Consider the following 21976-nt stretch of genomic DNA (forward strand, 5'->3'; position numbering starts at 1 on the left):
GGTTACTTCCACCCTGGGGGCCATATGCTCTCTAATAGGAGACATTAACCCAGAGTGAGGGCATGAAACCTGCCCTGCTGTGGGATCCTTGAGCTCTGTCGCATAGCACAGGCAGCACTGCCACCTGTTGGCCATGGCTAGGAATGCAGCCACACAGCGTAAGAACTGGCTGCCACAGTAGCTGGGGAGTCCCAGAGGGCTGAGGCAATGCAGGGAGAGCTAGGCTCTGGTGACAGAGGGTCCATCAGCCCTGAGACTATCAGGGGTCAGCTCCCACCCAGAGCTTTTCCAGCCATCTCCCGTCACTGCCTGTCAAACTTTCAAAGCCCATCCCTGCCCCCCAAGTCCCTTGAGCACCACAGTAAGCTCATTCAATCAACAAATATTTATTGAATGCCTACTATGTGCCAGCATTGTGCAGCAGTGACTTGTAGAATGATAGAGGATAGAGGACTCTAAGGTTGAAGACACTGCTCCTGCCTACAGAGGATCCAAGTGGGTCTCCCTCAAGGAGACGAAGGAGTTTGTTTCAGGCCAATGGTTCTGGTTCTGGTCTTTAGGGCTCCTGACTCAGCTTGTCCCAGCTCCTGTCTGGCGCTGCTGTCTTCCTGCTCCCCACTCCATCTGCCCATTACACACACTTCTTGCAGCTTCCCTGGCTCCAGTGGCTTCCTGGCAGAGCGGTGGACCTGCACAGGCTCCCCCACCTGTGCATCCTCAGCTCCACATTTGGCTTCCACCTCAGACTCCCTGGCAATGAGAAGCCTGAGTGAACTGCCAAGTGGTTCCACAGGGACGGCACGCCACACTATGAGGCTCTGCCCTTCCAGGACCTGGGAGCATAGATCACGGCCCCTGCCTCAGCCTGCCCCTACCCTCTGGCACCTCCCGGCAAAGCTCATCTTCTATTCAAGGAATCAGAGAGCAATCCTGAGGCTCAGCCTCACCTCGGCTCCCACCCCCAGCTTTATTAACCCTTCATAGCCTAAACGCCACAGGAATCAGCAGCCTGACTGTTGCACTTCTCCAATCACATCCTCTGCAAGGCTCCCGCAGAGACCTGCGCAGACTCTCCTGCTCCTAGGACCCTGGGATAAGCAGACCACCACAGTCGCCCAGGACAGAGGCCCATGGGAATGCTCTACCTGGAGAACCATAAAGTCCCAGAGGGCTGCAGGGGGTTGAACCAGAAGAAGACCCCACCCATGAGTGTAGGTTGTGGAGAGGTGTCAGGCATTTATTTCTGGAGCAGAGGTGAGGTGGGTAGCACAAGGACCTCAGCACTGGACACAGCTGCGCATGAAGTTGACACAGAGGCTCGTGTAGTAAGTAGGGTAGTCGCGGAGATGGCTGACATGTGCGGATGACACGAAGTCCACGGAGCGCACCAGGACCCGGTGCGCCAGGCGTGCCTCCACCATGCGCTCCACATCCCTGGCCAGGACCACCTCGTCGGCCCTGGAGTAGAGGTAGAGCTCAGGCCAGCGAGAGGCTGCATCGAGCAGCCTGTCATAGAAGTGGGTGTGGAAGAGGGAGGTGAGTGGCGCCAGCAGGACGTGGAACAGGACTGCCACCAAGGTGAAGGCCATCAGGAGCAGCAGGCGCAGCGCGGCAGGCCGGTGCTCCAGGACCACTGCCAGTGCCCGCAGAGCCCCCAGGAGGTTGCTGTCACCAGGACCGCTATCGAAGATGGTACCCACCACACGCAGGTGGCAGAAGCGCCGGTGGGTCTGCAGGAGCTCCAGCACGTATCGGTACAGCATGACGCCAGCGTTGCTGAAGACATGGAAGAGCAGGGGCTCCTTCTCAACCTCGTAATCAAAGAGCAGCTCAAGCAGCTTCTGGGCCAAGACACGAAGCGAAGGGATGCCCAGGGACTCGGAGAAGAAGACCATGTGCCAGGGGGCTGTGTATCGGATCACGATGCAGCCCTGAGGAGAGGAGAGAGGCCCCGTCCGTCCTCAGGGATGGAGTGGGGCAGCGGGGACCAGCTCAGGTCAGAGGGGTCCAGCAGCTCCGACTTCCACAGGCCCATAAGCTGGCAGTGCTCCAGGCTCTGCTGCAGCCTGGGCGCCAGCTCACCTCTCCTAGATGCGGGAAGGTCCACTCCAGCCCCATGTGTGGAATAAGTGCTTCATGCTTGCCAAGCCCCCTCAGCCTGGGATGGTATGGCACACAAGGCCTGGAGCCCAGAGCTTGCTTTGGAGACATCTGGGCTGACCAGAAAGAAGCCTCCTCGCTCTGGTCCTCTCCCCGTCTCCCTCCCACCCCCGACCTTGCACCCTCATCTGCTCAACTCTGGCACATTTAAGGCCTCACTGCTTGGCTACACCCTGCTGCAGCAATTCTTGCTCTTGCCTGTCCCTACTTCCCAGGGATAAACAGGTATCCCCACAAGACCCAGCACTGGAGACAGCCTGCAGGCCCAGCCTTGACCACCAGAGGCCACTCGTGAGCCAGGTCCACATGGCATCAGTCTCTGGCCACTGCCACCATCCTGCAGGGCCCTGAGAACAGAGTCCATACTCCCAAATGTCTGGTTCCAAGGCCTGGGATCACTCCTCACTCTCCCCAAATTCCACAGTAAACGCTGTTGTTCCTCAAATTCTAAAATCTTAACTAAACTCTCTCTAGGCCTCTGTACCCCTCAATGCCTGGGTCAAGTACACCTCAAGGTCTCCACACAGATCCCCTTCTAAGCCAGTTAGAAAAGGCAGCCAAAGCCACCCTGAGTCCAATCCTCTCTCATGAACGTGTGCCAGAGACAAAGGGCCCTCTGTCAGGGGAAGCTGAGTTAGGCAGGCTCTGGGGTCAGGCAGTTCTGGGCTCAATTCCTAGGACCAGCACTTGCTAACCGTGTAGATGAGGAGCAACTTTCTTCATCTTTCTGAGTCTGCGTCCCCATCTGGATGTTGCGATAACATCCATCTCATGGGACTGTGGTGAAAATTAAATGAGAAGATGTATCTCAAGTGCCCAAAACAGCTCTTGGCACAAAGTCAGTTCTCAGCTGAGAATAGCAGTCATTCGTGGTGGTAGGAGTCATAACAAGGAGAAAAGTCTACAGGCACAGTACTTGAATGACCCAGAGCCAAACAGAGAGGGTCAGCTGAGGGAACCCTGCCATCAGCCCCCTGACCTTTCCCCTCCCGCTGACTGCAATCACATGGGCCCCAACTCCTCCTGGCTCTGCTCTCACCAAGGCCCTTGCGTACCTAAGCACCCCTTCCAAGACTCCAAAGTGAGGGTCACGGATGCCACCTGGCCCCTCAGCTCTGGAAAATTTCACAAAGTGCTCTGCTCCAACTCCCCAGGGGGGTGTGAAATGTATTTCCATCCACCCTCAACCTACACACAGCACTGCCCACAAACACAGACACACTCCACACCACCACACACACACAACTCCTGGGACTAAACACAGCCTTGTCTGCCTCACACCCCACAGAGGCAGACACCCATGGTGCCCGCCACACACTGTGGAGTGCACAGAAAAGCACAGCTGCCCGCACACACCCACAAGTATGCACACCACTGTAGGCACTACCTTCAGGAGGCCACACACTTGCATGCACACACGTACACGCACACTCCTCCCCAGAAGCATTCCCGCGCAGAACTACCTGTGATACAGACACAAACTTGGCAATTCCTGTGAACTCGCCACCTCTGAGGGTGTGTGTGCCCTCTACCCCATGAGTGCCCCATCACCCATGAGTGCACGCACAGAGCTCACCTTGTGGACGCCCAACAACCCCTGTGCAGGGTACATACACCAAGCTCCCCTGGGCCTCACTTTGAGGTTTCCATCTCTGCTGCCACCTCCCCAGTCAGATGCTCCTAGAAGCCCCTGCACCAAGGACCAGGCTCTTATTGCCTGTCAGATCCCAGTCCCTTCTCTCTTCCCCGAAGCCAACCATCTCTCCATCTCCGCACACACTCAGTCCCAGCCTGCTCCATCCGTCCTCACCTCACTCTCCTGTATTCTCAGTCTCTTCCTCACTTCAGATTCCTATTCAAACCTATCTCATTAAAAAAGATTAAAGCTTCTGCCTTTCCACCATGTTCCCCTCTAACTCTGTCCCATCCTCCCTTCACCTTCCCAAACTTTAACACCCACCCTCTCCACCTGGTCCCCTCCCACTAACTCTACTCTGACAGCTGCACTTCTCTTACCACAGTCACCCACGTTCTCCCAAATGGCTAGATCCCATGACACCTTTCGGCCCCCATTGTACTTTCGTTCCAGCAGCACTTGGGATCACGAGCTCTTAGAAATACTCTCTGGTAGCCCTGGCTCTTCAATAAGACAGTATCAGGGGAAAAAAGGACTGTTCTAGACTTAAAAGAGGCTTAAGGAACAAAATAACTAGATGCAATGGGTAATCCTGGATTGAATTCTGGTTTGGGAAAACCAGCTGTAAAAGACACTTTGGCGACTATCAGAGAATCTGGATATGGACTGGAAACTCAATGAGATTAAAATGAATTAACGTGGGATGGTGGAGATCATGGTCCAAAAAAAAGCAGGATACAAAACAGTGTATTCAAGAGATCTTATTTAGGTAAAGAAAAGATGCACACACAGAAAAAAAAAAAAGCTAAAAGGATATATACTAACGTTAAATAGAGGTGATCTCTAGGGGACAGAATATGATGTTTTTATATTCTTTTAAATAATAAAGTATTAGGAGTTTGGGGTTGGAAAAATTTTTTCTCTACCCCCTTCTTATCCTCCTGACTAGAGGGTAAAGGCACCCCCTCCCTTCCCAGACAACAGCCCCTGCAACCAGCGCTGCCACCTCAACCCCTCTGCCTTCCCTGAGATCACCTTCTCCCTCCACTTCTTCACTTCCTCCCCATGTCTTCTGACCCAAGAACAGCTTTCCTCTCTCCCTCTACAGTGGCCCATTTCCCTAAGACTCTCTTCCTGTGGATTTCATCACATTCCCCTGAGTTTTCTTGTCCATCTGTAGCCACTCCTCCTTTCCACATGGGACCCCCTTTGTCTTCTGCTCCTTTAAGCTTGGGTTCTGTCCTGGGCCTCTTCTCCTTGCCCTCTACACCCTCCCTGGGGGAATTTCATCCACCCCAGAGCCTATGGTTTCTCCTCTAGTGCTCCTTGTTTCAAAGAACACACCTGCCTCTACCCAGGATCCGCTGCAGCCGGAAACCTGGCATCACCCAGACTCCTCCCTGTCCCTGTGCACATACCCAATCTCTCATTCAGCGACCACTCTACCTCCTAACAAGCTCCTTGATCCATCAGATCCCCTCCACCGGCCCCATCAGCCCCAAGGTCCTGGACACCTCGACAAACTCACTTCCCGGCCTCCAGTCCTGGCCCCCTCAATCCTGTCCCCACTCGGCAGTGAGGGACTCTCAGAAGCACAGGTCTAAGACCACAGCCCTGCTTGCGTGCCCTGAGGACCCTCCCAGCCTCAACTCTTCACACTTGTCCTTTCTTTCATCCTCTGTTCTGGCCACACTCACCTATTCCTAGTCCTCTGCCTGCCCTCAAGGATCTTAGTCTAACGGAGAAGCCAGACAAGCTAGCCTCGTTCAGTGAGTGGAATTCAGAAGCAGCTGAAACTACCTAAGGAGTAAGGCAATGCCAGAGGACCAGGCTTGCTGGTTGAGGGGAGGCTTCAAGCTCAGAACTACATCTTTCCTCCAACGCCTCTCCCGTTCCAGGGCCACCACCCACCTGTGGCACCGCGCAGACATGGGTCCGTGGAGGGAGGCTCAGGGGAGGTGGCCCTAGCTGGCCCTTCTCCCAGGTGACTACCACTCCTCCTCAGTGCAAGGCTTCTAGCTGGCAGCTAGGGGTCTGCACTGATGCCTTCCTGCTTGGGGAGGTCTGGGCTGAGGAGAGCAGGGCCAGGCCAGCGGCCAAAGCTGTGGAAAGGGCTTCCCAGATATAACCAGGCCCTCCCAAGCTCTCTCCAGTTACCACAGCCTCTACATCCAGCTCTTGGTGCAGCCTGAGATCAAGCAAGGAAACCTCAGCCCTGAATCTCTCTTCCAAGAGGATCTTCTACTCCGGAAACGTGAGGGTGCCATGGTCACCCCTAAGACAGAAACTCACCTGGTCGGAAAAGGAGAAAGCTCCAGGAGTCCAACTACTCCCAGCACACCCAGCCCGGGTTCCTGCTGCCCGGAGAGGCAGCACTAGCCAACACAGACTCGAGGTCTGGGCTGACTCTACAGCTGTGAGCACATCTGGGATGGTCTGCCCATTGTGGGGCTTAGGGAGGAAGGAAGGGGGAGCAGGTCAGGGGCTGAAGGGGACAGACCAGGCCACAGAGCTGGCTGCAAAGGGTGGATGATCCCGTCCAAGTCCCCGTGGGCCCAGCATCTTCCTCACAGGCTATTCCTGGTGCCATTCCCGGGCCTGCCTGGACTACCTGGTGGTCCACCTCCACTGCAGCCGGGAGATGAGGGCAGCCAAGGCTGGGGAGAGCCCTGCAGAGCGGCCCCAGCGCACTGGGTGCCCGCGTGCCTGCAGTACTCACCCTTTTGTGGTAGATGGCGCTGTACTTGGCCAGGTTCTTGTCACTGCAGCCACCCCAGCCCAAAAGAATCACCAAAGGCTGTCGAGTCCCCGCTTCCTTCCTGCCTTGGTTGGGGCTGTTCTCTGAAACACAAGCAGGGTGGGACTGTCATCCCCGGGGTTAGGGTGTGAGGTGGGGGTGATGGGCCAGTCAAGAGCCAGCACCATCGGGCTGAGGGCAGGGAAGCGCCAGGTGCAGGCCCAGCCATCCTGCCAGGCCAGGTTCCCAGGGGGCTCCTTCCTCCGTCCGTCACATCAACTGGCTTTTAGGCCTCTCAGGAGGCACTAGAGGGTCACTGGAAAAACCCACCTGAGGGCCCCTTTCTTTAGTGACTCAAAGACATAGCCCAGGTGAGAAAAGTGAATAAACACTTCTGCCACGCAATCGCACCCTCTAGTCCAGGGTTCAGCAAACTACAAGCCACAGGCCAAACTCGACCCATGATGTTTTCATATGACCTCTGAGCTACAATAAAAATGTTTTTTACATTTTAAAATGTTTTTTTAAAAAATCAAAAGAAAAAAAAAAAAAAAAAAAAAAAAAAATCAAAAGAAGATTTTGTGATGTGAAAAAGCATATGAAATTTAAATTTCAGTGTCCACAAATAAAGTTTTATTGGAACACAGCCTAGCTCATTCATTTACATAATGTCTATGGCTGCTTTCAAGCTAAAACAGCAGAGTTGAGTAGCTGCAACAGAGACCACACAGTTCACAAAGCCTAAGGTACAGCCCTTTACAAAAAACATTTGCCAGCTCCCGTCCTAATTCCCTGAGCAGATGGAAGAAGATGACTTTTAAAAGGAGAAACGGGGACTTCCCTGGTGGTGCAGTAGTTAGGAATCTGCCTGCCAATGCAGGGGACACACGTTCAATCCCTGGTTCAGGAAGACCCCACAAGCCGCGGAGCAACTAAGCCCTTGAGCCACGACTACTGAGCCCTGGAGTTGCAACTACTAAAGCCCGTGCACCTAGAGCCCATGCTCTGCAACAAGAGAAGCCACCACAATGAGACACCCACGCACCTCAATGAAAAGTAGCCCCCATGTGCCACAACCAGAGAAAGCCCGTGCTCGGCAAGAAAGATCCAATGCAGCCAAAAAATCTAAAAATAAAAATAAAAAAGGAGAAATGGATAGGGCAGTATAAGCAGGGAAGTGAAGGAGACCAACTCTGGGGGCCACTACCAGATCATCCACCCCGTCCTGAAGGACAGCCAGCATTTACTGAGGTGTAACACTCACAACAACAATACGAGGCATGTTGTTACAGATGGGGAAACTGAGGCACACTGTGGTTAAGTTACTTGCCTAAGGGCACACAGGAGGTGTAGAGCTGGGAATCTGGTCCCTGCTCCCCATCCTCAGCCACCTGAGACCTTCTGTGCCCCCAGCCCCGTCCACTGCTAGCACATCTCCTTTGGTGATATGCCAAGGCACAAGGCAGCCGCCTCCTCCACGGCTGCTTCTTGGAGGCCTCCCTGCAACCTCCTCTCATTTCCCCTGCCAAGTGAGTACCCACCCTCCTTGGGGCGACGTCTGTGCAGGGACTGTCTGTGGCTAGTTATCTGCCCTCCCAAAAGGGCCAGGGTGTACCCTCCCAAGGATCAAGCCCCGTGGCTACGCTCAGCTGCCACCCTGAGATTTATGGATGCTGGTGGTGACCTGGCAACAGTAAATTTCAAGGCTAGTTGAGAGGATGGTAAATATAAATCACTAACCTTTGGACGAAAGGAAGACAACAATTTCCTGTGGAAATTAATGTGATTGAAAAGTTCAACGTTCCTGCTCTCTAGCAGGGGCGACTCCGGCCTTTGGAGATTAACTGCCTGAGTCCATGGGGATCCCAGACTGGGTTACAACTCAGCCTGGAGCAGGAGCTGCCCACACCTCAGTCCCTCACTGACCTCCGCCAGCCCTCCCAGACTCCCCTGATACTGGCCTCAGCCTCTGAAAAGACAGATGGTCCCACAGCTCTAACACAGGCCACTCTAAATACTTTTACCACCTTTCTTGGCCTGGTGGCCTCCCATCCTTGGCCAGGGCAGCTCTTCGCCTGCCCAAGCTTTCTGCAACGTTCCTAAAAGGAGAGAATTTGTCCTACTCCAGCGAGGCACTTGAGGCCGCCCCCCTGAACCACAAGGTTCTCTCCTACCCATGGGCATCTCCCACTCCCCGGACACGGTCTCCTCCCAGGGCCCCCTCTCCATGCCCATTCCTAACTCGCAGGCTTTGTCATGACCGCCTCCCACTGGAGCCACGCTGCCCATCCTGATTCTAGACACGGAGTGCTATAATCCAGAGAGGTCCAAGGTGCTCCAGGAACACGGCTGAGAGAGTGGCGGTAACCAGGAAAGGCCTCCCACAGGAAGACACGCTTGCTGCACTGGCCTTGAAGGAGCAGGGGCGGGGGGCAATGGAGATGTCACAGTAGCTCTGGGGCAAAGCAAGCAGTCCCAGGAGGCTAGAAGCCTGGATGAGGGAGCAGCAGGGGGCAGGGGAGCTGCCAAGAGTGGGACTGGGGCCCAATCCTGCCATGCCCGCAAGCCATGCTTAGGAGTCAGGATTTTATCTGGAGCAGTGGAGATTCTGGAACTGCGGGAGTGGCGTCATCCAATCTGCATTGATTAACGACTTGCACAATTATTTGTACGGCGTCTGTCTCTCCTCAGCCAATAGGCTCTGTGAAGGCAGGAACTGAGTTTGTTGCGTTTAGCGCCACATTCCCGGTGCCCAGCGCTGTAGCGGGCTCATCCAGGCACTCGGCAGAAACGTGCTGAATGAATGAACACGTGGCTGCAAAGTGAAGGATGGATCCAAGGAGAAAGAGCTGGCCTTCTTGTTACCCACTGCCCTTTCCAGAGTAATCAAGGTAATTGCTATGGCCATTGTTATTTATTGCCATATCCGCATCATGACTCCTCCACGCTCCGTAAAAGCCCCTGCTCCTTTTCTGTTCCTTCCACTGGTCATCACCCTCACCCCCTCCCACTGCTGACATCTCCCAGCCTCTGGCCACTGCCCCTCAGGCACTGAAGACTCGGGCACTGGCTCTGTCTCCCACTTCTACACCAGGACTTAGCACAGCCCTGTGCTGGCAATCAAACCCACCTCAGTGCTAAAGCATCACACACCTCTCTGAATTCCACACCTCCTTCAGCTCCTACATCCCCCTTTCCTATCACCAAGAAAAACAATAACAATAACAGCAAAAAGAGAATTGTGTCAGGCATTATTCTAAGCACTTTATATATCAACTCACTCTTCACAACAATCCTATGAACAAGGAACTGTTATTATTCTCATTTTACTGATTAAAAACAAAGCCACAAAGATAGTAAATAATTGCTCAAGGTTATACAACTAATAAGCAGTGAAGCTGGAATCCAAACTCAGGTGCTCTGACTCTTAGAGACCAGCTCATCACCGCTATCCCAGCCGGTCCCCTGGGTAAAAGAAAAGCAAGTCTTAACCAAATCTCCTTCTGCTCAGCTCCAAATCTGTACGCATGGCTGGCTCTGTACAGCAGATCCAACACTGACCGCTTCCACCTGCTCCTCCTCAGGGACTGGCCACTGCCGTCAGAACCTCAACATTCGCTGCCTCATTTGGTCCCTCGACCGTCCTAGCAGTTAGCTACTACTGCTATCCCTATTTTACAGGTGAGAAAGCTAACACGCAGAGAGGATAAGTCTCTTTCCCCAAAAACACACAGCCAGGAAGTGGCAGAGCCAGCATCCATCTCTGGGCCCCCATGCCACACTACCCCTGCCTCCGGGACCTTGCACATGCTCCTCACTCCCCAGCCCTGGAGGCTGATGCTCCATGGTTATGCTTTGCTAATGCCCATGCCACCTGCTGAGTCAGCTCACTGTTGACATCCAAGAAGCCCCCCTTGATGCCCTCCCCAGCCCCTTCTCACCACCCCCCAAGCCACTAGACTGGGTTAGATGCCCCTCCTCTGTATTGTCACAGCACCACCATCACCCTGCCACTGTGTTTATCTCTGCACTGAAAGGGCCCGTTAGGAACAGGTTGGAGACTACTGTAACACGTAAGGCAAGAGATGGCAAAGGCCGGAACCAGAGCAGTGGGAGACAGGCAGGAAGGAGGAAGGAAATGATAGGGAGAAGAGCATCACAACAATTTTGGTAGGGGTATCAAAAGCCTCAAAAAACATGCAATCTTCAACTCAGTAATTCCACTTCTACGAAAGAAAAATGTTTAATCATGTGGAAATATTCAGTAATACATTAAGCAGATCATAAACATAGATGTAAAAGCTAAAACTACAAAACTCTTAGAAGAAAATGTAAGAGTAAATCTTTGTGACCTTAGATTAGGGAATGGTTTCTTAGACATGACTAGAAGTACAAGGAATAAAAGAAAGAACTGATAAATTGGAACTTCATCAGAACTGAAAACTTTTGAACATCAAAGGACACCATCAAACAGTGAAGAAACCCACAGAATGAGAGAAAATATTTGCAAATCATATATCTAATACGGGATTTGTATCCAGGATATATAAAAAACTCTCACAATTCAACAATTAAAAAGACAAATAATCCAACTTTAAAATGGGCACAGAATTTGAAGAGACATTTCTCCAAAGATGTACAAATGGCCAATAGGAACAGGAAAAGGTACTCAACGTTACAGTCATTAGGGAAATGAAAATCAAAACCACGGGATAGCACATCATACCTGCTAGGATGGCAGTAATAAAAAGTCAGATAATACCAAGTGTTGATGAGGATGTGGGGAATTCAGAACCCTCATACACTGCTGGTGAAAACACAAAAAGGTGCATCCACTTTGGCATTTCCTCAAAAAAAATTAAAGATAGAGTTTCCATATGACCCAGCATTTCCACTCTTAGGTATATACCCAAGAGAACTGAAAACATATGTCCACACAAAAACCTGTACACACAGGGGCTTCCTAGGTGGCGCAGTGGTTAAGAATCCGCCTGACAATGCAGAGGTCACAGGTTCGATCCCAGCTCCAGGAAGATCCCACATGCCACGGAGCAACTAAGCCCGTGTGCCAAAAAAAAAAAAAAAAAAACCTGTACACAAACGTTCCTTGCAGCATTACTCACAACAGCCAAAAGGTGGAAACAATGCAAATACCTATCACCTGTAAATGGATGAATAAAATGTGGTATATCCATTCAATGGAATATTATTTGGTCATAAAAAGTAATGAAACACTGCAACAAAATGATGACCCTTGAAAACATATGCTAAGTGAAAGAAGTCAGACACAAAGACCATATATTGCATGATTCCATTTATATGAAATGTCCAGAATAGGCAAATCCATAGGGCAGAAAGTAGATTAGTGGCTGCCAGGGGCTGGAGGGAGGGGGAAATGGGGAGAGACTGCTAATAATTCAGGGTTTCTTTTGGAGGTGATGAAAATGTTCTGAAATTAGATAGTGGTGATGGTTGCACAATTCTGTAAATACACCAATGAACTGCACATTTTCAAAAGGTGAATTTTATGGCATGTGAATTATATCTCAATAATGTTATTATTTTAAGAGTTAATAGCGGGGACTTCCCTGGTGGCACAGTGGTTGGGACTCCATGCTCCCAACGCAGGGGCCAGGGTTCAATCCCTGGTCAGGAAACTAGATCTGAACTAAGAGTTCACATGCCACAACTAACGAGCCTGCTGGCCACAACTAAGACCTGGTGCAACCAATTAATTAATTAATAGTGACATATTAAGCGAAAAAGCAAGTTGCAGAGAAGTATATACAACAGATCCCTATATACATACACACACACATACCTACACATACTTATGCATAGAAAAAAATACAGCAAATATTAATAGCAATTATTTCTGGGATCAGAGGCAATTTCGTTTTCCTGATTTTTTTTCTACTCACATTCTAAAATCTATATGTATCACTTTTGCAATGAGAGTTAAAATACTATTTTAAAATAAAAGGGTTGGGGGAGGTGCCCAGCAGAGTCAACAGCAGCTGAGACGTCAAAGAGATCATGGATGCCCAGAAGCCCCTTGGCAAGGCAGAAGTACTCCTTCCAAGCCTGGCACTTCCCGAGGACCCCCACACAGCAGTTTAATCCCACGGGCTCTCTGTCCCCTGGACGTTTCTCAACAAACAACACTGACACCAATAATACAAGAATTACAGATACATACTATATTATACAACAGTTCAAGTCATAAAACTAAAGCATAAATTAGATTGTGTATATCCCAGGGGCATATGGGGAAGACAAAGGAAAGGGCTGACAAGGCATAAGGATCTATGGAACAATAAGTGCTTTTCTTCCGCAAGCCAGAATCAAAATACAAAGAACCTATGTCTTCTTCTTAGAATACAAAGAATAAAAGGATCCTCAATTTCCTCTACTCCCAAGAAATATTTTCTAGAGTCTCACAGTTCCTACATTTAAACCAAATTACTTCATTTTAAATTTACTTTTTTTTTTTTCCTTCGGAGTAACAGCATAGGAGAGTAGCACGGTATCCAAGAGTGCATACTGTATAAAACCACACCCAGGTTCAGATCTCTGGCTCTGCCACTAATAACTATGAAACAGACCTTGAGCTAGTTCTCCATGCGTCAATTTCCCTATCTGTGAAATGGGATAATAACACACAGGACTAAACAGATAATGACTGCTGAGGACGTAGCATGTTGCCCTGGCACAAAGAAAGAGTTCAATGAACTGAAGTTATTACTTCATGAGGAACACATGCTCACTGTAGAAAAACCAGAAAATGAATATCTCATAAATTTGGAATCATCCTGTTTTGTAATCTGCTTTCTTCAATTTAGCAATATATTGTGAACATCTCTCTGTCAGCTTTTATATACATATATGTGTATATATATATAAAATATATAATTTCTACACCATTCTTTTTAGTGGCTGCAGAGCAACTATAGAATATTTCATAATTTATGATGACCAAGCTCCCATTATTGGACACGATGTTGTCTCCAATTTTTTGCTGTTTTAAAAATACTTTAATGGACACCTCTTTCTTCATGCATGTCCTTAACTACTTCCTAGAAACGGAACTGTATTCAGGCAGTACTTCCTGATGGCAAGTGAAATCTACGTGCACAGGCTTTGGAGTGAGGCTCCTGAAATGGAATCTGGGATAACTTGGGGCAAGATACTTCACCTCCCCTGAGTTTCTGTTCCTCATCTGTAAGATGCGATAAGAGAACTCCCCACTTCACAAGGTGGTCGCCAGAAGTAATAAAATCATAAGAGGGGTTCCTGGCAGGCCTGGCGTGTGAGCTGGGCATGGTCAACAATGTAAGGGCAGCAGAAACCAGAGAGACCGCCGACAAAGGAGGCCGGCAAAGGGTCCTTCAGGTCTAGAGCTCAGATCCAGGGCCTAACACAGTGCCTGGTATAAAGCAGACAAATTAGGAAGTTTTTTTAAATTAATGCATGAAAGAAAACAGATCATGATTTAAAAAAATAAATGAAACTCCTCAGTTTAAAAAAGAAAAGCACCTCTGGGGTCCCCACAGACAACAAGAGGGTCTAGTCCGGCCGGGGGCCCACTCCCTCAGGCCACTCTCAGTCCCCCCGGTGCCGCCAGTTCTGCACTTCCTGCTGTTCCCCATCTACCTGTCAGCCCTCCCACAGCTCCAGGTCCAGCTTGGGCCGCTCTTCTCCAGGAAGCCAGCCAACCCTTGGGGCCCACCATGGTGGTCTGGGCTGTGGCCCACCCCAGACTGTTTCCCCAGTGCCAGGGGAAACTTCCTGGGGGTTAAGACGGGGTCTACGTTTCTTTGACCCTGGCCACCGCTCAGCAGAAGAGCAGACTGACAGTTAAGCCTGGGCTGTCACGTCCCTTCTCTGTGACCCCCAGGAAGGCTTTCTTTGTACCCTAAGAGTGAGCCCCTTGTCCCAGCCCCATTAATTCTGTGACTCAATTATTTCTAAAAATATTTTCTGAACATGAAAGCAACAAAGTGCCTTTAAGAAGGCCTGCTGGCCTGCTGGCGAGCCACAGAGTGGCCTTGGGGCAGGACTTGGCTGACCAGTCTCTGGCTGGGAGGAGGGGCAGCGCAGCTCAGGCGGGGCCCAAGTGCTGCCAGACGACTTCCTCCAGCGCATCTGGCGCTTCGTCTCTGCCAGGCTCCAGCAACTGTGAGCAAAACCCTCCGAACAACACGACGGGGTCCCCGCCGTGGGAGCTCTGAGAACAGAACCTTCCCCCAGGAAGTAAGATGAGAATACCTGACGCTCATTAGGAGGGCGAGGGGATCACTGGTCAGAGTGGGTGGGGTGGGGGCAAATGCCAGGTTAAGGGATCGGCGCAGCAGAGGACCAGGCACACAACCCTCATCCAGCCCAGAGAGCCATGGATACTTGCTGGTGGGAATCCCAGCAGAAGGACCCTGGGCTCTGAATGACCCCAGAGCTGTAGCTGCCTGCCAGCTAATTGCTGTGCCAGCAGCAGCTGCTCGCCTCTCTGTCCGCTCACAGCAGTGCTGGGCTCTGTGGCTTTGATGCACAATTAGGGGGGGAGAGCAATTCCAGAAACCAAATATGACCATCCTACATACCTCCTCACCATTAAACAGCAAGTGCAAAAGAGAGACCATCTCTGGACCCCCATGTCAGCCTGGAGGGGAGCTCTCTGCAGACAGGAAGCACACGGATTTAGGGGATCACAGTGCTGTCACTTCCTTCAGAGGGCTCCTACAGCCTCCAGTTCAGCTTGGGGCTGTGCACTTTGAGAGGGAAAGGCATGATGAACCGAAGCCAGTGCAGAAAAGCAATCAGAAGGAGGAGGTTATTAGAGCCACACCAGAGGAGGAACAGCTGAAGGCCCTGGGGGTAATTCTCTTGGAGAAGAGAGATGAAGCTATCCTCTTGAAAAGAGAGGAAGAGAGATTCCCTTGCTCTCTCTTCTACCCACCATGACCTCCCAGCCCTGCAGTCGCCACGTCTTTGTGAAACCACCTGCTTCTAAGCCCTCAGCCCTCCTCAGAACCACAGCTCCTTGAAGGGAGTCTGTGTGTGAGTCACTTCTGAGGCATCAGCAACTAACCCGCCGCCAGGACACAGCAAATGCTGCACTGAAAACAGAAATGACACGAAGGCCTATTGTGGCTTAAGAAAGGGAAGTGCTGTCTAACAATCCCAGTTGCCTCCAACAGGCCAGGTATATTTGGGAGAAAGTATCCCATCAGGGAAGGGTCTGGTGGCAACCGCAGGCTCTCATGCTCGGAGAAGGAAGCAGGACAAAATGGCCCCCTGAGACTGCTTCCCACTCTAGGGCCCAGCCCCTTGAAGTGGAGAGGGAGCCCCAAGGGGAAGAAATATACTGACGGAGCACCCGCTCCACACCAGGCACACACATCCAGTCACTGCCTTGTTAACCTTCACAATCCCGTGAGGTAGGCACTCTTATTACTCCCATTTTACAGTCGGGGAATCTGAGGCTCAGAGAGGTTCAGGAACTTGCCAAAGCAACAGAACAGCAGGAGGTAGAACTGAAACGCCAACCAAGACTGCCAGGATGCCCACCTGGACGGAGGAAGAACTTCTGCCCTCCTGGCCATGCAGAAGGCAGCTCCAGCCCTCTGCAGCCGAAGGTTCTCGAAGGGCAATGATATTAACTGGCTTCATCTCACGCTGATGCTAAAACTTTTAAAAAGCACTTTTACATCTATAAGCCCAAGAGCCCTCAAGCCAACAGATCCAGCTCCAGTGAAATACAGCTGGTCTGGAGCCACCTGTTCTGTGGGAGCCCAGATGTTGCACGCCCCTCCTAGACCCCACCCAAGGAACGCGAGATGCTATGGGATGGGCCTGGGAAGGCGCGCCTAAAAGAGGTAACACCTGAGGGAAGCCTAAAATGATGAGCAGGCGAGCGAGGGGGCAGCGTGGGGCAGCAGAGGGGAAAGGGCATTCCAGACAGAGGAAATGGCGGGAACACAGGCAGGGAAGCAAGAAGCGCGCGGAGAATCACAAGCATCGTGGGGTTGTCAGAACATAAAACTCAGTTTGAACAGTGGAAGGACATAGTGATCAGAGGTAAGCAGGGCTGCTAAATTATGAAGGACTCTGAATGCCATGCTAAGGAATCTGGACTTGATTTATCCTGAGGGCAATAAGGAGCCACTGAAGGGTTTTACACAGAGGAGTGATAAGAAAAAAAGCTGTGCACCGGGAAGCGGCAACAGAAGAGGCTGAGCTGCGGCTGGCTGTGAGACTGGAGGTGTGAAGGTGATGTAGAGCAATGCGGGCAAGACATGCAGCTCAGGCTGGGGTGTATGTCAAGACTACTCTACCGTAATTCCCAATCGGGGCCAAACTTCCCATTCTCTGGGCCCCCAATCCGACTCACACTGCCAGGGACCCAGACCTGCTCTACAGGCTAGTAATTCTGGGGAGCCTCCCACACACCTTTCTGTAATGATATGACTATAGGGAGGAAAACAAGGTTAATCATTAAACTCACTCTGTGCCAAACATTATGTTGGGTCCTTTACACAAATAATCTCAGTTGTGCAACCAACAACCCTAGGAGGGAGGTTACTATTGGTACCCCAGCTGCGAAGATGAAGAAACGGAAGTTCAGAGCTGGAAGCCTGCCAAAGGTCATCCAACTGCTAAAGGGAGGAGTCTGGATTTGAGCCGACTTCTAACTCACGGCAGACACGGCTCTGTTAATCACTGCCAAGGAGACTGCAGAGGAGGGAGAGATGAAGGTTCTGTGTCCTGGGCTTCTGCATGGACCCCGGAGAAAATAGTGGATGGAATATAATGGGTGGGACCCCTAACCACAACTGCCGAAGAAAGGCTAACAGTGGGAAGCCCGACCCCAAACAAAGGAATCCAGAGGGCTTTCAGCTACCAGGAAAGAAGCGAAGGCTTGAGAACTCCGACTAAAGAGACAGAGTAAAGGGGCCCAACCTGGGGGGTTGGAGGGCGGGCAGACGCTGGGAAGGGGCGGGGCTCGGACAGGGAGAGCTCTCCGGGGGCGGGGCTTACTGGGGGCGGGGCTCTCTGGACCAGACCAAGTCTGGGATCTGCGGTGAGGGGGACCCCCTATGAGGGGGTGGGCCGCGAGAGGGCGGGGCCGCAAGGGGGCGGGGCCACAGCTGCTCGTGCGACCCACAGACTCCTTAGGTCACCTCCCCACGACTGGACCCAACCCTCGTTCCATACCCTGGCTCCGGCAGGGCTGATCCGGGATCTCGATGGTGTAGTCCAGCTGGGTCGAGGCCATGATGAAGGCGCCGGCCCTCAGCTCGGGCCTCCGGCCGGAACTCCCGCTCGCGCGCCCGCACCTCACCCCTGCGCCTCCTGGGTGCCGCCCAATAGCCACCCACCTCCCTCGACGCTGCCCAATCCCTGAGCCGCGCTCTGTGACCTCCCGCCCTAGCAACCACTGAGTCTCTGTCGGAGCCTCCCGCAGCACCGAGCTAGCTCGGCCCTAGCAACCATGCCCCGCCCCGCTCTATCCCTGGCCCTCAGCCATTGGCGAACTCTCTTGATCTGGCTCGGGTATTGGCCAGCCAAGACGCCGGTCAGGAAGAGTCCCCACCCTCCTGTGTAGGTAAGAGGGTCTGCGGGAGAGGTGCTGTATTCTGGGGATGCGGAGGGTCCCCTTCCTAACCGCGTCTGATCCTACCGGGTGGATAGCAGTGCCCTTTGAACATCATCTGGCTGCCTCTACTATCCTCTACCAGCAGCAGCTCCGAGGGCTGGAGGTAGAAAACCGTACAAAACGGCCACAGGGGTGCGTGCCAGCCCATCCTCCACGCAGTTGGTCAAGGCATATTGTTACTGGTGAGGCGGGTAGGACGCAAAGGAGGTGCTATCTTCTGGAGAAGATTTTAGAGAATACCCTGTTCGTGCGGGACATAAAGGGGTTAAGGAGTACAATTTTCTTAAATTTATCCACGCACTTAAAAAATATTTACTGATCACCTGTTACATAGGTGGACTCTAGAGAGGATTAAGGTTTAGGCCCTGACTTCCTTAAGTCTTAAAAGGAAGGGGAGAGAAACCATGCATGAACCAACTCTAATAGTGTGCGAGGGATAAGTACTACAAGAAGAGGAGGCCCTAAGGGTTTTAGGAGCTCAGAATTAGAAGGGGCATTTATGGCAGTGTGGATGGCTCTTAAGCTGGGCTTTGAAAGACTTATGGAGACATGAGTCCTTGCAGGGCTCAAAGAGAGGAAAGTGAGGGGTTGGTGCCAGGAATTATGAGCATTTTCTAGCCAGAGGAGAGATTAATGGGAGAGCAACTTAGACAGAACGGGTAGGCCCAGATTCTGGAGGGTCTTTGATGCCATGCTCAGCTCTGAGCTTGTGGGTAGATCTTACTGATGGAAAAAATTTCCAGTGCATTTTACAGCAAAGAGCACAAGAGCTTAGACTTTATCCTAAGGACAATGGGGAGGCTGTAGGGCTTTAAGCAAAAGAGTAACAATCAGATTTGTGTTTTAGAAAGATCAACGAAGAGAATGGATTGGGAATTGGGAGAAGGAAGGAGACCAGTTTCGGAAGTTGTTTCAGTAATGGGGAAGGATTATGGTGGCCTGAAGCATGGAGAGGTAACAGGATTGAAGAGAAGAGGATGGATTCCGTAGACACTTATGAGTTTAAAAGACTTGGTGACTGGTTGGACGTGGGGGGTAAGTAGGAAAAATGAAGAATGACTTCTAAATTCCTGTCTTGGGCAAACAAAAAGGAGAGTTTTTAGGAGAGGGTCAGTTCTGGGTATGGTGAGTTTGAGGTGCCAATGGGACATCCAAGTGGAGGTGTCCAAGGGGCAGTGACTATGCCTGACTGGAGTTTGCTAGAAAAGTCTAAACTGGAAATTAAAATGTGTAGTCTGTTGTGCCTTTCAGATGGCAGCCACACCAGTGGATTGATTTGTTGGGCTTGCCCAGAGAGTATGTGTGGAGTAAGAAGAGAAGAGGGCCTAGGACAGAGCCCTAAGAAGCACCTACATTTGAGGTTCTGGCAAAGGAGGAAGACTCTGCAAAGGCAATTGAAATGAAGTGTCTACAGTGGTTAATTACTCAGCAGTAGAACATGGTTCTCCAGAAACCAAGGAAGGAAAGTGTTGAAGGCTGATGGCTGATCAAGTGAAACAAGGTCTAAAAAATCCACTGGATTTAGAAACAAAGAAGTGGTTGTAAAGGCAGTTTCAGTGGAGTGGTGGGAGCAGAAGTCAAATTACAGTGAGTTGAGAAGTGGGTGGGAAGGTGAAGAAATGAAGACTACACTTTTAAGAAGTTTGGCTCTTTAAGGGGAAAAAGAGAAGGCAATAGCTGGAAGGAGAGGCAGGTGTTTATTCAGATGGGAGAAATGCTGTTGGCATGGATCCAGCGAAAAGAAAAAGATAATATTATCAGGAAAAAGAGATAACAGAGAGTGGCACCCCCAGAAAAAGAGTGAGGTAGGGGATCCAAAGCATTAGAGGAGAATTTCACTTGGAGGGACGTTTGCATTGTGACAGAAAGGAAGCATGTGAGGTTAGTACAGTAGTAGATTTGGTGGCAGGAACTTGAGAGAATTCTTGTATGATGGTTCCTGTTTTTTCTGTGGAATAGGGACATGGTATCAGCCAGAGAGGGAAAGATTGGAGATTGTGTGCAGGATGTGAGACAAGCAGAAAAGGATTGAAACAGCTGCAGTGGATAGTGGGAGCAAGATGACTGAGGTAGCACACAGGTGTTTGGGCAGTTACGAGCCCTACTGAGGTTGGTGACCATTGATTTGTAGCACCAGCAGTCTGCAGGGTTGTGTGCTGTGTATTTTCGCCCCCAACCATAGTCAGCCATCTACTGGTAGGTGCAGAGAGGTGAATTGAGTTGACCCAGGTTTGAATTTTATCATGTGGATGGAATGGAAGCACAAAGGGCAAGGAAGTTGAGGATCCTGGCAAAAGAGTGGTTGAGATGGTGGACCTTAGACCCTAAACTGCATAGGAGAGTGTAAAAGTGTTATGGGCTAGAGGTCCCAATGAAGTCAGAGAACCCATATCTTGGAAATAGTTGAATGAGAGAGTTATGATCAGAAAGTGGAGTAATGAAGTTTGAGTCGTTTCAAGTGATGACAAGGTCCAGGGTACAGCCATGGTAGCGGGTGGCCAAAGTGGACTACAGAAGGCAGCCAAGGTGTTGACGTGGCCATTGAAATCCCCCCAGATGGTGGCAGGACTTGAGGAGGGAAAACAGAAGAGGATACTTGTGAGCCAGGTACCAACAAAGCAGGTTGTTCTGGAGTCTGTAGATGACAGCAAGAGGAGGGGCAAAGGTCAATACAGCTGAATGACAGGACCCTAAAGCAGCAAGGCTTTTTACAAAAGGAAGGTGGAATAGGAACTGAGCTGGGCTTTGATGGGGAGACACTAGCCCCTCTCCCAGCCCGGAGATCCCTGGGGTGTAAGAGTGTAAGCAGCCTCCTCCTGGGTCGGCTATACAAAAGTGGCGCCCTGAGGAAGAGCTGGCTTTTGGGGCAGGCTGGAGGCAGGCAGAGAGAGTGTGGAGCCGCTACGGGTGGAGGACACTTTGCTGATCAGGAACAAAAGTTTTCCAGGGCAGAGTAAGAAGGTGGGGAAGGGAAGGAAGGACAGGAAATCAGGTCAAGGAAGACGAAGCATAGAGCAGTGCAGGGATGAGGACACCGTGGGCAGAGAGATCTGGTTGACCTAGGGAGTTACATTTTGTGGGGAGAGCGTGAGGGCAGGCCTATGGAGTGGAGCTGGGGGCAGAAGTGAGTCTGGGGAGAGGAAACGGGGGTCTGTGGGTAGAGAATGAGGGTAGGTCTGGGAAGCTGGAGAAGGCAGTGGGTTTTGCAGGAAGGAAATGGGGAAAATGGTCTATGGAGAGAGGATGGAGGGAATGGTGACTGGCTGTGGAAAGAGATGGGGCAGATGGAGTCTGTGGAGAACTGGTAGGTGGCAGGAGGGGTCTGTGACAAGGGTATGAATTGGGAGCAGAAGGAAGGGATCTATGAGAAGAAAGTGACAGAGTGTGGTGCATTTGGCCTTGAGGTGGAAGTAAAAGACACCCGCTTTGACTGGGCCTGGAGTTAGGAAGGAGAATGTCTCTCTCTCTGCCTCTCTCTCTTCACCCTCCCTCTCTCTCTCTCTCAATGAGCCGCTGAGAGTGAGGAGTTGAGTTGGGAGAAGGCCTCTGTCCCATTCCGCAAGGGGAAGCTGCAGGAACAGGAGACAGTGAGTGCCTTGTCTCCGAAGCCATGTGGGGACAAGGAGCCAGGCTGGCAGCCCATGCCCTGGAGGCTTCTTGCTTTTAGAAATGTGTCTTTTGATTTAGGAGGAAAAAAGGCCCTCTGAGAAATTTTATTTAGAAACAAGACCTAATGGCCTTTTGATTTTTAATACCTCTTCTCTCTTGTTGCTAAAGACCTTTGGCTTAG

General features: G+C 51.2%; 2 protein-coding genes across 3 annotated transcripts in view; one reads left to right on the plus strand and one right to left on the minus strand.

The window, feature by feature from the left end:
- Positions 1-375: 375 nt before the first annotated feature.
- On the minus strand, positions 376-17901 carry TMEM53 (transmembrane protein 53). Of its 2 annotated transcripts, XM_057708707.1 has the most exons (3): positions 17745-17901; positions 6516-6630; positions 376-1931 (listed from the first exon to the last, which is right to left on the minus strand). In XM_057708707.1, the coding sequence occupies exon 3, from the start codon at positions 1893-1895 to the stop codon at positions 1278-1280; it is 618 nt and encodes a 205-aa protein (XP_057564690.1). In that variant the 5' UTR covers positions 1896-1931; positions 6516-6630; positions 17745-17901; the 3' UTR covers positions 376-1277. The 2 variants fall into 2 exon arrangements, with proteins under 2 accessions (XP_057564690.1, XP_057564682.1); XM_057708699.1 differs by lacking the exon at positions 6516-6630 and having other exon boundaries at positions 17745-17878.
- ARMH1 (armadillo like helical domain containing 1) overlaps positions 17289-21976 on the plus strand; it is a 47707-nt gene continuing 43019 nt past the window's right edge. The window contains exon 1 of the mRNA XM_057708684.1: positions 17289-17474. The gene's annotated coding sequence lies outside the window, so the exon portion shown is untranslated. The remainder of the gene's footprint in view (positions 17475-21976) is intronic.

The sequence above is a fragment of the Hippopotamus amphibius genome, chromosome 1 (assembly GCF_030028045.1).
Source record: "Hippopotamus amphibius kiboko isolate mHipAmp2 chromosome 1, mHipAmp2.hap2, whole genome shotgun sequence".
Classification (NCBI taxonomy): Eukaryota; Metazoa; Chordata; class Mammalia; order Artiodactyla; family Hippopotamidae; genus Hippopotamus; species Hippopotamus amphibius.